Source organism: Peromyscus leucopus, chromosome 22 (assembly GCF_004664715.2).
Source record: "Peromyscus leucopus breed LL Stock chromosome 22, UCI_PerLeu_2.1, whole genome shotgun sequence".
NCBI lineage: Eukaryota > Metazoa > Chordata > Mammalia > Rodentia > Cricetidae > Peromyscus > Peromyscus leucopus.
Window position 1 is genome coordinate 45,574,371 of NC_051081.1, and position 14,720 is coordinate 45,589,090.

General features: G+C 44.6%; 1 protein-coding gene across 1 annotated transcript in view; it reads left to right on the forward strand.

The window, feature by feature from the left end:
• The window catches only part of Nbas (NBAS subunit of NRZ tethering complex), a 274,692-nt gene that overhangs the window by 86,296 nt on the left and 173,676 nt on the right, over positions 1-14,720 (forward strand). Inside the window, 3 exon segments of the mRNA XM_037198012.1 lie at positions 2,541-2,726; positions 3,937-4,110; positions 8,645-8,778. Of these exon segments, the coding sequence (XP_037053907.1) occupies positions 2,541-2,726; positions 3,937-4,110; positions 8,645-8,778 (494 nt within the window).

The following is a 14,720-nucleotide window of genomic DNA, read 5'->3' on the forward strand; positions in this document are numbered from 1 at the left end:
CCTGCAGTCACTATTGAGGAGCGGGTCCTGGTTTGCTTGGGCCTCACCCCCTCCCACGCGCTCCCTTTGACTTCTCTGTGCAGTCTTTCCACGGAACTCACTCCTTGCCTCTCTCTTCCTCACCTGCCTGCCAGTCCAGCCGTTTTGGGGCTGTGGGCGCTCCTTGTTGCGATGTTTTCCATGGGTGTTTTCACTCTCCTTCTCTGTCCTCTTACCTGTCGTTTTCCTCGACACTCTCGGAAAGTAATTGTGTCTTATTTGGGAATCTGAGAGCTTCCTTCCAGTCGGGACCTTTTCTGGCTTTTCTCTCCTTGAGTTCACAGCCAGCCTCCTCTCCCCGTGTGCTCTGGATTCTACACCTGCACTCCCGTGTGTTTAGGTGGTCCTTCTGCGCACACCTTTAACCTCTCCTTCAGTAGGTCTGCCGTTCCTCACGTCTCCTCACTCGCCTGTGGGACAGAAAGCTCCAGTTCCTTCAGTGTGTGCTTGCAGAATGTAAAGTGGAGCCGCCTTCTTCCAGGTTCCTGCTGTAGTTCTTGTTTCCCACGTAGCTGGCCCGGATTTAGCCCATCTGCTCTTGGAGTCGGTCCTCCTCATCTCTCCAATCCAGCTGTGCTTGCCCCTCATCTCTCCAATCCAGCTGTGCTTGCCACCGTCTGAAGGTGTGGTCAGCGTGGCCGGCAGCCCTCTGTTATCCTCACTTAACATCTTTTCTGTTGGTACTGTTTTCTTTTCTTTGCGGACATCTCTTCCTCCTGGGTGTCTGTGACCTAGCTTGGGTTTCTCTTGTCCTTGTCGCAGCCATTCATTTTAGCATGCTCCCGTGGCTCCTGCTTGCTTGCTTTCCCCTTACCACTCTTTCCCAGGGGACTGCTGTTGACATAATCTTGTCTGCACATGTGGCCCATTCGGATCTGCTTCTCAAGTACTGCTCCATGATTTATGTCCCCAAGTGTGCACTCTAGCTGCGGACATTTCTTCCACTATAGATACTGGTTTCTTTCATTTGGACCTTCAGTTGGGCGTCTTGCACCGAGATACTACACAGGCTGCACACAGGCTTCTCAGCAGCACACGTGCTGTACAGGAATCACTTACTTCACTTGACTGGTCTTGAGTCCTCAGCATCCTCATCCTCTCACCGAGAAGAGAAGGCAGGCCATCAGTGTAGAACCCTCCTTCTTACCCAGTCTCTTCATCTGGTCTACCCAGATTCTGTCTTCTAATGATCTGTTGTGTTCATTCCCTTGTGTGTCTGCAGTTACACTGCTGTTGTCTTTTTGTCCAGCACACGGTGGGGGGGGTCTGGGGGGGGACCTACAGGCGTTTCCTCAGTGTGAACAAGTCAATGCACTAGGCGGTGAGTGAGTGAGCAGGACTCCTCATCACCAACAGCTGCAGTTCTCCTGAATACTCACTCACTCTGCTTTCAGTCCATTTTTGATTTATCATCCACATGAATTCACCCTTCAGTCAATATTGAGTATTTCCCTCAGAGTGTAAACGTTTATGACATGTTCCTGTGGAACTCTGTCCTTTGGGTACGGCATGGTCAGTGCCACCTGAAAACAAGAGCAGTTATGATTCCCTACATGAGCCCCTTACAGGATGGGCCCACTCACATTTCCTTGTGGATGTGAAGAGATTGCTCCCCAGGCCCAGCTTGTCCCTGAGGTTACAAGAAACAGTTCCTGGAAGAGGAGGAGACTCTTGGGTGTGGTTGTTATGAGTTACCCGTTTTCCTGAAAGAGTCCCCAGTTAAATCCATTGGTTCCCTAAGTGTGACAGGGCAGAATCTCTCCCTGCTCTGCTGTCGGTGCCCTGTCTGGGGTGCATGGATGTTTGTTATTTTCCCTGGGGAAAGTCACACAGCACATGCCTCAGTGCAAACGTGTGGTCAGGTGTCAGGTACTGTATTCTCAGTCTCTGATGGCCGAGACCTCATCTTGTGTGTCTGACCCCGAGATTGCTGTCAGCTCCTCCTAGACCCTTTGTGTATTTTAGAGGAGGAACGGGAGAGGAACGCCAGTGTAGGCTACAACTGATGATTTCCCGTCAACCGGAGGATGCAAGTTTATCATTTTGTTGAGGGAATCGATGATAAATGTCAGTCTACTGCACAAGTAAAGGAAATGTTGCTCTTTGTTTTAGCTAAGAAGTAAATATTTATCGGGTGGCTGCAGATGGCTTGGCATGGAGCGGGAAAGCCTGCGGAGCAGAGCCTCACTTGGCAGCACAGTGCTGTAGTGAAAGCACAGCTAATTTGCCTTTGTTGCGGCTCTTTATGCCCCATTTCCCTCTGCTTTTGTTATTCTAATGGGAGCAGTACGATGACTCTCCTTCTTGCATATCTGTATCATCAGTACATCTTGCTGATTGATACATTTGAAAGTTTGATGCTGATATTGATGCTGATATGTTTGATAAAGAACTCCAGTCCTTTTATAGTAAGACACATTCTGACTATGACATTTTATAGAACTGGTTATGTGCTCATTTCTACACTGGAGGCTTCCACTACTGTTGCTTCTCAATTTTAGGTTGACTGTTCCTTGTCACTCATACGCCTTGGAGTGGAGCGCTGTATTCCCGGCTTGCTGGGTCTCTGTGACGACTTGGTGACTCTGGAAACACTCGTTTATGAAGCCGGCTGTGACTTCACCCTCACTCTGAAAGACCTGCAGCAGAAGAAAGACTTTGAAAAGCTCCGATTGCTGATGGAGCATGTAGGTGCCCTCTGACCCTTCTTCTGAGCATCCCTGAGCTTCTATTCTGTGTGTGGCACAAGCCAAATAGGACATGTGAGAGCCTAGTAAGGAACATGTGTGGGCAGATTCCAGCAGGAATACACAGCTGTTGGCTAGGTTTACACCTTGCTATCCTTTATCCTTGACCCTCCTTCCTGCCTCTGTCTTTGCATCCCCTCATTTCCATCTCCCATACCTTCCCATTTCTGAGTAATTTCTTTTCCTTAGCAGCTGTCAGTGAGAGTTGGTTATGTTATGTAAGATCCATCTTAAGAGTGGTAGTTTGAGAGTTTCAGCTAGGGCTGTGTAGAAAGAGTCTCCTTAAAAACAAACACACAAGCTGGTGATGGCTCACACCTTTAATCCCAGCACTCGGGAGGCAGAGCCAGGTGGATCTCTGTGAGTTTGAGGCCAGCCTGGTCTACAGAGCGAGTTCCAGGACAGGCACCAAAACTACACAGAGAAACCCTGTCTCGAAAACAAACAAAACAAAACAAATTAGAAAAAACAAAACCAAACAAAACCAAAACATAAACAAAAAAACCAACCAACCAACCAACCAAACAGACAAATAAAAATATTGAGAAGAGTTGTAAGTTTATGTCCTGCATGATTATGGGAAGTGATGGTGTACTTTTAGAGAGGATGGATATAATGACCCATGTCATAAAGGTGAACAGTGAAAAAGAAAAAAAAAAGGATGACGGAGACTTGAGGCTTTTATTAGTGCGATTCTGTTCTCAAGCGGCTCCTTTCTGGGGCATGTTCGCTCATCTGTCTCAGTGTCTCTATGCTTTCTTCCTTTACCTTTCATGTGGTCTCAGATGTCTCTCTCTCTTACCTCCTCTCACGTGGTCGTTCTTGTTCTTCTCTGGGTAGAATCTCTTTCTGCTATGGAGGACCTCATGGTTGAGCAAAGGCATAGCGTTTTCCAGAGCTGGGCCCAGGCCTGTGGGACCCTAGGCCAGTTCCAGCCTGTAAAATGGGATGCACAGTTATAGCCACAGTGTCCTAACCAACCCTAGGGGAAGATGCACATTCTCCTGCTAGTGGTTAGGCCAGAAGTGAGTGGGAATCTACAGTGCTTTAGAAAGTATGGGGCTTCCACTGCTTGCCATTAGTCTGACATGTCTAGTAGAGTACAGTTTTTAATTGACTGCTTGCTTGCTTTGGTTAATTATACTTACAGTGTTCTGAGGACAATTATGTGACCAGTGCTTACCAGTGGATGGTTCCCTTTCTCCACCGCTGTGAGAAACAGTCTCCTGGTGCAGCCAATGAGCTATTGAAAGAATATTTAGTAACTTTAGCTAAAGGAGACTTGAAATTGCCCTTGAAGATATTTCAGCATTCCAAGCCTGATGTAAGTAGCAACTCTAATTTCTTCATTTTTTTTTTTCCATTAGTCTGTAGTATTAGGTATAAATCCTTGTAAAGAAATTCCTTTAAGTAGAAAAAACCTGTCATTTTGTTCTTTAAAAATGTTTCAACATTGTCAATGTACATTTTCTCCAAAGTTTACACAGTTATGATTATTTTGACTCATTCATTTCATATTTCTTAGTACTGTTAGTACTAAGATCTATAGTTGCAGATGTTGAACTCTAACTGTGAAGACATCGCACTGAAGTTAACTCATTCCGTTTCTGTAGTAAGGGTAGGAAGTGCAAGGATTTGTGCTGTCGAGTGTTCATGCTATCATCTAGGTTTTCTAATTCTGCACCCCTGTTCTTGTTCAGCGTATTTGTGAAGTCACTAATAAGTGAAATGCCTTCTCTCAAGGGCATTCAAGTTGTTTATGTAGGTCTTTAGGTTTTCATAAGGACATCCTCACACACCCCAATGATTCTTACAGCTGCAGAAGACTGCCTTTGTAAGTTTGTTTCTGCGCTGTTTGAGTTCGCTGGAGGGAAAGCCATTTTGTTAGGCACAAATATTTCTGCATTGTGAAAATCTCTTAATTTTGTGAGAGATAAAATATGCTATTTCAGGCAATGCAGTGGCTCCCATGTCATTGGGATGGGACTTCAAGCAAGATGGCACAGTCACTGGAATACTGTCATGAGATCAGAATTTAAGCCTAAGGCACTTCAGGCTTCTTCCGGGGTTAGTTCTGATTGAGCTTCTCATACTGGCCTCAGTTAGCACCATGCACCTCACGGACATGAACAGTCATGGCACTGAGTAACCCAGACAGAAGGAAAGCATTGCTATATCCTAAGCACTTCTGGGTTTGTACGATGGTCGCCTGTCTGGGACACCTCTGCTCATTGGTTATTTAAAGTTTTCACCTTCTTATAATCAGCTTCCACTACTCAGTGACTGGTTTTACATTTGGGGTGAGCCCTGATGGGTGCTGATGGCAGCAGAATCCCACATGCGATGCAGGATGGATTGACTCTGAATGTTTTATGAGGAATGAAGAATTGACTTTAAATTCTTCCTGCAGTCTCATTTGCGATAGGTCTTTCATATGGGATCTTGTAAATCCTTTGTATATAGTCAGCTCTTTGTTGTTTTTACCTGGAAATTTAACATGTGCTTTTGAATAAAACATGTAGCCATTTGCCTTTCTTGAAATATGTAAATACTAGACAGGTAACAGGGTGTTAGGCTTGTTCTTTCCAGGACCGCCTCCATATTTCTTAGCGTTACCTTCCTGCAGCACAGATTTTACCGTGTCATTATCTGTGGACGTGCCCCCAGTGGCTCGTGATTGTGGACTGGCTAGCACTGGGCACTCTAGGTGGGACTCTGCTTCCAGTCTGCCCTCATTCTTATTTCTCTCCATGAGCACGTGAGGCCATTGACATGGAACTTAACTTTTTACCTCTCCAGGGCTCTTGTTTGGCCTTTTGTGTTAGTGGGCTAATTCCTTCATTTACAAGTGACTCCCTCCCTCCTCATTTATTGATAAGTAACGGTCTATTTTGTGGCCCTTAGATATTCTCTGAAATCTGTTTTTTCTCGGTGCCTTGGCAGAACTTTGTGCCTGCCTCTGTTGTGTTTTCTTATCCCCTATCACTTCTCTCTAGTCAGGTCCAGCAGCCAGATTCCTTTGTGTTTGGAGTCATGTTGGAAATTGTTTTCCCACTTACAGTTTATAGTAGAATTTTGTTTTCTTTGAGTACTTGTATAGGTTTATTCTTTTTTTTTTTTTTGAGATCCCTATTTTACTTGGAGTTTGTTCTTTTGTATAGTGTATGTTATAGATGTAATTTTATGCTGTCTCAAATAGCTACTTAAATTATCCCAGCAGAATTCACTAAAATGTTTATCTTTGCCCAGTGGCCTGAGGTGTTACCTTTGTTTATAAACTTAAATTTTCTTTTGCCTGTGCATCTAATTCTAGAATGTCCATAATACTCTGGTGACCTGTTCATTATGACCCTAGTTCTCTGGTGACTAGAGATTGTGGGGAGCGTTTCCGTAGCTGATGAGTATAATACTCCTTTCCAGTTTTGTTTCCCCACTGTTTTATCAAAGTTTCCTGTCTGAACCTTACTATCAGCTTGTCTAATTTCACAACATGGCTCATTTATATTTTGACTATGATTTCATTGATTTTCAAGTTGTTTTATGGAGACTGATAGGTTCATTGGTTTATAAAGGTGAACCCCCTTTCCAAGATTAGGTTGTATTATTCTATTTGTTTTTCTATTTTAGAATAAAGAGTGTTTACAATACCAGGCATGGATTCCTCTTCCATCCATTGGTCCTTATGTTTAATTAGGCATCTGGTTACCACAGATCTTGCTGGGGTGTCAGTGTTATGGTTTGCAGACTTTACAGCTGGGTAGGACTGCTGATTGCTCCTCTCTCTCAGCATCTTATGTAGCACTTTCAGATAGTATAAGAGCTAGTCCTCAGGGAGGAAACTTCCAGGTCAGGTCTAGCTTGGTTCCTTCATGTTCTGTGTCCAAGACAGCCAGGGACAGTGGCAATAGCCCATACTGTTTTAGGAGACTCTTAGGTTTCCTGACCAACAACTGGAGGGCAAGTTTCCATAACACTGGAGATTTTGTTATATAGCCCATAGCTCTTGGGGACAGTCACTCTGTGTGTCATGACCACACACACACACACACACACACACACACACACACACACACACACACGCGCGCACACACACACACACACACATTCATGCTATATGAATTTTAAATAAGTCTAGTAAAGTTTCTTCAACAGATGGTACACATGTTTTATTAAAGCAATGTTTATGTTTTTAATGTTTTGTTTTGGTTATATGGTTTTCTCTAGCCTCATTTCCTTTGACTGTTCATCATGTGGGTTTATAAAAACTTGGGCTTCTATGTTAGTTTTATGTCCTGTTATCTCACGACTCTTCTATTGCTTGGTTCTCTGATGTTCTTTGGATATTTTATCAGATTATGGTTTTTTCTAGTTGTCCATAGTGTATAATTTTGAGACTTTATTTTTCTAAATTCTGATTCTCCTGGATTTTCTTGCTGCTCCATAGCGCAGCTCATAGCCTACTGCTCATGGTGGGAGGACCAGTTTATCAGCTTCTTAGCACTTCTGGACAGATGCCCTTCCTTTGGTTTGAGAAAGAAGCAAGGGTGGCTCCATGGTGGCCACAAGGGTATCAAGGAATGATGAGAGCAAGAAGTATCTCTTAGGCTGTATAAGTTGAGACATCATTTCACAGGCAAGGATCAGTCATCTTTAGAGCTCTGGAATTTATGTATACATGGCTTGTTTTAAGAAAGAAATGCATGGGTTTGAGGAGATAATACCACAGTCAAGTGCACAGAGATCTTTCTCCAAGTGGTGAAACAGTGTTCACTAGGCCAGCATGTGCAGGACACACACCAGGAACCATAGCATCAGGAGATGTCCTGTTGAAGTCTGCATCAAGTGGAAATAAACCTGGGTTCCTGATAGGCTCTAGACCTGGGCAGAGTGAGTCCTTGAGAACATATCCGGGTGAAATATAGCTAAGACAAAGAGACACGGTCAGCCTTCTGTCTAAGGGAGAAGCATAGTGTGGTCTCTGCACTGCAGATTTTGCATTCTTTGTATTAACCCAGTGCATTCAGCTAAACCTGGATCAAAACGCTTGAAGAAAATTTTTGTGTATACTGAACATGTAAAATTTACTATTGTATGTAATTAAGAGATGAAATAAAGTTTGTGGTAGACTAACATAAGCTCTCAATGTATATTAATGGCTTTATTCCTTCCTATGACCTCATGGGATGGTGCTGGTAATACCTTGGCCATATAGATGAGAACAATAAAGCACCTTTTGGTTATTTTTCTGTATTTTATAAAATGCTCCAAGAATAGGAACCCTTGCTTTGCGGTGAGAAAGAAATATTATATGGGGAAAGAGGCCTGAAGTGGCCATCTTTGTGCTTCGGAACTCGAGTGTGCTCTGTGGTGGTACCACTGCCTTGCACCTCAGTAGGATGGCGTCAGTAAGGTGTAGTTATCAAATAACACGTGTGCATATGGAAAACAGTAGGCTCTAAGGTTTGTAACGTTACTTCGGGAATGCCATGTATTGTTGTGATTGAAACACACAGAACTTGGCTTTCATGGTAGAAATGTTGTATTTAATATTACTGTCTTTATAATTCTGATGTCATTTGTTACTCTCATCTATTTTATTTGGAATGGGACATAAATTGAAGAGCCTGATTTTTGCAGACGAAGCTTATGGGTTACAAATGATCTTTTCTAGCTGATTCTGTAATTAAAGTGTGATTTCATTTAGAATTATTAAATACCTCAAAAGTCTGTAAGCTACAGAAAAATCAAGAGTTGTTTTTTTGGCTGATTAATGGCACTGTTTAATATTCTGTTGACAGTGGTGCTTGCTGGGGTATGGAGAAACCGACATTGAGTACAACTTGCTTTATTTTGTCTAGCTGCCGCAGAAAATTATTCCTGACCAGGACCAGCTGATGGCAATAGCACTCGAGTGCATCTACAGCTGCGAACGGAGTGACCAGCTCTCTCTCTGCTATGACATCTTAGAGTGCCTTCCACAAAGGGGATCTGGGTAAGAAGCCAAGGAGACCCAGCTCCCTGAGTCGTTGTCTTCTAGTGTTTAAAACAAAGCACCGCTTCTCTAAGTGCTCATCAGCAGAAAACTCAGAGACTGTGAGGAAAAGGGAAATTCTGGGGGTGGCGTAGAGGGGGAGTGCACGCTGTCAATATTCATGTGGCCCTGAGTCTAACCCAGCCCTGAAAAACAGAGAAGAAATTAAAAGTGTTGGTCAGCTTGGTGTCTGGAGATAGCCTTCATTCTTCTGTTACTAAAGGGGTGTTTTACTGTAATTGTAATCTCTGCCTTCTTTCACTAAACTGTGACCTTCACACACTGAAAAGCAGGCAACACCAGCACTCTAACAGGAATCCTCTGAAAGTCGACAGCAGTGGTTTCTTTGTTCGTAAATTGAGCTTTAAGTGTTTTTATTTTCTTGTATTTATGGACTAACTGTATTTATTTTGTGAGTTCTTCCTTCTTCCTTTGTATTTAGTAGCTCTCTCTCTGGATGTCACATATAGCTGTTAATCCCTCTTGCAGTCTCGCTCCTAAGCATCCCACGTGATGCTCACTACAAGTCAGGGCCTGGCCTGCAGTCTGCATGCCTTTGGTACTTCAGCCTTTCTGTCTCCGTGTGCGTTAGAGACAGCCGAATAAGCCAGGGAGGCAAGCCAGGAAGCGGCGTCCTCCGCGGTCTCACTTCATCCTCGCCTCCAGGATGCTGCCTTGAGCTCCTGTGCTGGTTCCTCTTGCTTGTTAAGTGTAACCTGTAAACTCAATAAGCCCTTTCCTCCCCAAATTCTTTGTTCACTGTGTTGTCATAGCAGTAGAGAGCAAGCTGGGACTCCTCCTTTACAGTGTTATAGATTAATTCCACAGTTAAACTGTAAGTGATTAGTCTTCCTACTGCTCGTGAGCGGTTCCACCAGCACCACCATGTAAACAGTGTTGGAACAGCAAGGTAGGATGGTTTCTCCTCTTTAGCTTTCTCTCTCCCCTGGATTGGGTGAGGCCTGCTGTCTTGGGTTTTTATTCCTGGGCTCCTGACAGAACCTTGAAGTGGTCAGAAGGACTTGATAATCTCTCAGCTCCTTCTTTTCCTTGCCCCCCACCCCCCCATTCTGAACCCCCCTCCGTGGATTTGCTCTTTGTCTGTCTTTGGTGTGAACAGTCTCCTGTCTGCTGTGCAGCTCTTTCCTGGGGACTTGACCTCTCCTCTCTACGTGTTGTGTATTGCCTTTCTCCTTCCTTTTTGACACAGCCTCTCTTTTGATGGAATACAGTCTCAGTCAGATAGCTCCCCATCAAACACGGAATGTCAAGTTAGACCTCAAACACGGGAATGTCATAGTTAGACCTCAAACACGGGAATGGCATAGTTAGACCTCAAACACGGCAATGCCATGCCATAGTTAGACCTCAAACACGGCAATGCCATGCCATAGTTAGACCTCAAACACGGGAATGTCATAGTTAGACCTCAAGCACGGGAATGCCATAGTTAGACCTCTACACTAAGCTGGGGGTTCTGACTCTCTATGGAGTTCTGAATTCACCTTTCTTTCCGTGTGGTTTCTCAAAGCCTTGCGGACAAAACTGATGCCATTCTGAATTAGGCTTTCCCTCTGTGGACTAGCTAGCATCTTGTGGTCCTCCTTAGTGTTCTGAAATTTACTACGGTTGCATTTTTGTTATGAATTTTGCCTCAGTGTGTTGTTCATTGGTCTGTATCATTCTCCTTTAGTCATGGGAGGAGAAGCCCTGCTGGCACATTCCTAAATAGTTCTGTTTTTGTCTTTGATGAGTTTATTTGTACTCCCTTCTCTACTGTCTCCAAATCTTGTTATTCAAAGGTTAGGTCTGCCAGATTCGGTATTTAATTGTAGATCTTATTTGTTCATGTATTTGTTTGCATCTCTTTTTAATTTCCTCACGTTTTGACCTTTTATGAATTGATCTGATATTTGGTCAATTTTGTCTTCTAATTCAGCTTTTTAATTTTATTTTTTTATGGCTTTTTAAGTTCAACAAACTGTTTCTTGCTCATTCAAAAACAAAACTCATAGTCCTAGTTCCAAAAGCATAGATAGTAGCCCTTCTCTTCCCCTCCTCCCCGTGACCCAGCTTTCCTGAGAACATAGACACCGTCCTCCCCATGACCCAGCTCTCCTGAGAACAGACACCGTCCTCCCCATGACCCAGCTCTCCTGAGAACAGACACCGTCCTCCCCATGACCCAGCTCTCCTGAGAGCATAGACACCGTCCTCCCCATGACCCAGCTCTCCTGAGAACATAGACACCGTCCTCCCCATGACCCAGCTCTCCTGAGAACATAGACACCGTCCTCCCCATGACCCCGCTCTCCTGAGAACATAGACACCGTCCTCCCCATGACCCAGCTCTCCTGAGAACATAGACACCGTCCTCCCCATGACCCCGCTCTCCTGAGAACATAGACACCGTCCTCCCCGTGACCCAGCTCTCCTGAGAACAGACACCGTCCTCCCCATGACCCAGCTCTCCGGACAGTTCTGCTGTGCACATTCTGTTTGTGTCTGGACCTTTACTTTATGCTCCTTCCTTTGGAGTAATTCTTGACCATGATTTCTATTGAGGCACTAAGACATTGATTGGAGCCTTGTCTCTGTGTGGAGAAGGTTTGTTTGTAGGTACCCCTCGTTATCACACGATGAGGAAAGCACATTTAGGGTGTGTGGAAGAAAACTCCTGAAGAAAGGCTGAGTCTGTAGAGACGGACTTATTAGAATTTCAGTATGGTGGAGAGATTGGAATAGTGCAAGTCCAGGTCACCTTATTGTGGGCTAGTTGTAGCCCTCTGGAACAGCCGTTCCTTGGCCACCTCTGGGTCTGAATTAACATGTTGTGACAAACAGACAGAAAACTTTTAGAATCTATTAACTTGCCGGGCGTTGGTGGCGCACGCCTTTAATCCCAGCACTCGGGAGGCAGAGCCAGGTGGATCTCTGTGAGTTCGAGGCCAGCCTGGCTACCAAGTGAGCTCCAGGAAAGGCGCAAAGCTACACAGAGAAACCCTGTCTCGAAAAACCAAAAAAAAAAAAAAAAAAAAAAAAAAAAAAAGAATCTATTAACTTAGCAGACAGCTCACTTCCACCAATCCAAAAGCTAAGAATGTCGTCAGATAGCATGTGAGGCCTATAGAACCCCCCCCCCCATCTACCTTTGTTCTGTGAAACTATAAAAACTTCATGAAACTGCTTCCACATTGGAGCATGGGTAACCCAAACCTGTTTTCAAGTCATGGTCACTGAAAATGGCTCCAGAATAAAACTGCCTCTTACTCCCTTTAAGAGGAGAGCTCTGGTTTTTGCATTGACAGGTGCATGTTTTATCTTGAGTAAATACTTTTGCATGTGAAAACTTACAGAAGATTCTCTTCTTATTGATGTCAGTGTGTGTAGATGTAAGCATTAAGTAGTTCATGGATCTTGGACACTTTTATTTAGTTCAAATGTTACCTCTTGTCAGCCTTTCCCAGCTGTGAACTGACTTTTGAGTATGTCGTCCTTCTACTTCAGATGTCAATAGAATGAAGTCCTGTGTTCTTCCAGGAGAGTGAGTTGACTAACTGTGTAAGGTAAAGGGCAAGGGAGGTGTGTGTGTGTGCGTGCACATGCGTGCGTGCGTGCGTGCGTTATTTCTCATCTCTTATCTCGTTATGGCAGGCTCAGGCCTTTACGCTGTAATACTGTTTGCAGCTAGATCACTGGTGTTTGTTTAGTTTAGTTTCATTTTTCTGGGGATGTGGGGTCTATGGCATCACAGTCTTGATCATTCCTGTCTCATCAGACTTCTAAGTTCCGACCACCAGAAGGGTTGGTAGATCCGCCTTGTCAGTGAAGCTAGACGGAGACTGTCTGGTGTTCCATAGTTACTTTCCGTAGTTGTCTTGTAAACAGGGAAGACAAATCAGCAGGCTTTGTTTCTTAAACCCACACAGGTGTGTCCGCAGGCTACTTCACATCTGTGACCCTCATTAACCAGCAAAAGGCTGGAAAGATAGAATATGCCAACAACAAGGTTTTTATAGTAAACATCATTAATGATCATGAAGACCGTAGCCCAGAGCATATCGGAGTGACGGAGGCCAAGCTGCCCTCTACACAGGGAAGCAGATGCACGGACCCCTCACTGACACCTGCCCCAGGATCAGGATCAGGGTAGCGCTTCCTCTCAGGGTCTTATCAACTAAGCCAGCCAGCCAGAATCACTGACTTCCAACTTCAGTGCAGAGACCAGCAGTGTAGCCAGTCGAACAAAGGCTGTGCATCTTACCCAAGCAGCCTGTTTGATCGGGTTAGAGACTTCTTAGCTGTTGTAGTTGGGAATGCCAGTTGATCCAGGAGGCACATTGTGTTTTTACTGTTTCTGACATTGTTCCCAAACGACGGTTTAAAATGCTACTGCTGAGAGTGTGTGCTGATGGAAGTTCCCTTTGATGGCCCGAAGGACCTTAAGTAAACTGTTACCAGTGTGTCACTGGTTCCAAGTCTAAAACTTGTTTTTAAAAGTAGTATAACGTGGGGATTGAAGAGAGGCTCATGGGTTAAGAGCACTTACTGCTTTTTCAGAGGACATGAGTTTGGCTCCCAGCGCCCACCTGGTGGGTCACAGCTGTTTGTAATCCAGTTCCAGGTAACCTGACACCCTCTCCTAGCCACAACAGTAGACCATGCATGTGGTGCACATAAATACATGTAGTCAGAATACCATACATATTAAATTAAATTTTTTTGAAAGATAGTAACTGTCTCTGCCCCAGGAACAGGATCAGTGAAGCGCTTCCTCTCAGTGTCCTGTCAACTAAGCCAAGCAGACAGAATCACAGTAACTCTGGAGCTGTTAAGTCAATTTCAGCCAGGGTGGGTTGTGTTCAGGTTGGGACATTTTAGAATTTCCAAGTGTAGGACAAGGTTTTCATCTGGGCTTCTTTTTTTTTTTTCTTCCTGTTTTGTTTTTCGAGACAGGGTTTCTCTGTGTAGCTTTGCACCTTTCCTGGATCTCACTCTCTGTAAACCAGGCTGGCCTCGAACTCACAAAGATCCGCCTGCCTCTGCCTCCCAAGTGCTGGGATCAAAGGCGTGCACCACCACCACCTGGCTCATCTGGGCTTCTTAATCATAACACTCAGTCTAGAATTCTGAGGCACATGCTTCCAAAGCACCTTCGAGGGTCAGGCCAGTGGCTGTCAGTGGAGAATGGCCAGGATGCAGAGTTGTCAAGGTGGGGAGAACTTCTGGCAGCTGCTGAACCCAGCAGCCACATCTCAGCTCACACGCGTGTGTTGTGCCAACGTTATGCGGCTTCACATTTTAATTTATCTGTGGTCTCTTTGATGCTGATGGTTCGTAAAGTTTTTTACTCAGTGGCTCCCTTCATATTTGTTCCCTGCTGAGGACTATCTTTTGATGGTGTACTGGTCCGTGGTTCCTTAGTGCTGAAGTGATGGGCTTCCCTTCAGGAGAGGAGATGATGGGTAAAGCACTCCTGAGAGTCTACCAAGTGGACCCTGAGTATTGGTCCTGCTGGGACTTCCGTGGGAGGTCACAGCTCTTGATAGGCCTGGGAGAAGGCCAGCGTGTGCACCATGCTTCCTAGTGTCCTTTTCCATGGCACAGGAGGCTGTTACTCTTTGCCTATTCTTTTTGCTTTTGGACTAAGACCAACTGTGGCTCTCTTTTTAAAATTTAAGTACTGTTTTTTTTGCAAACATGAGTACTGTATTTATACCATTTCTGTCGCTTCCTCTCCAATTCTGATGTCTCCTGTGGCCCCCTATTCCCTCTCAAATGATTGACCTCTTGTTCTTTAATTATTATTGTTTTACACACACACACACACACACACACACACACACACACACACACACACACACAAACCCCTTCATAATTCTTTTTTGCCTTGAAGCAATTAA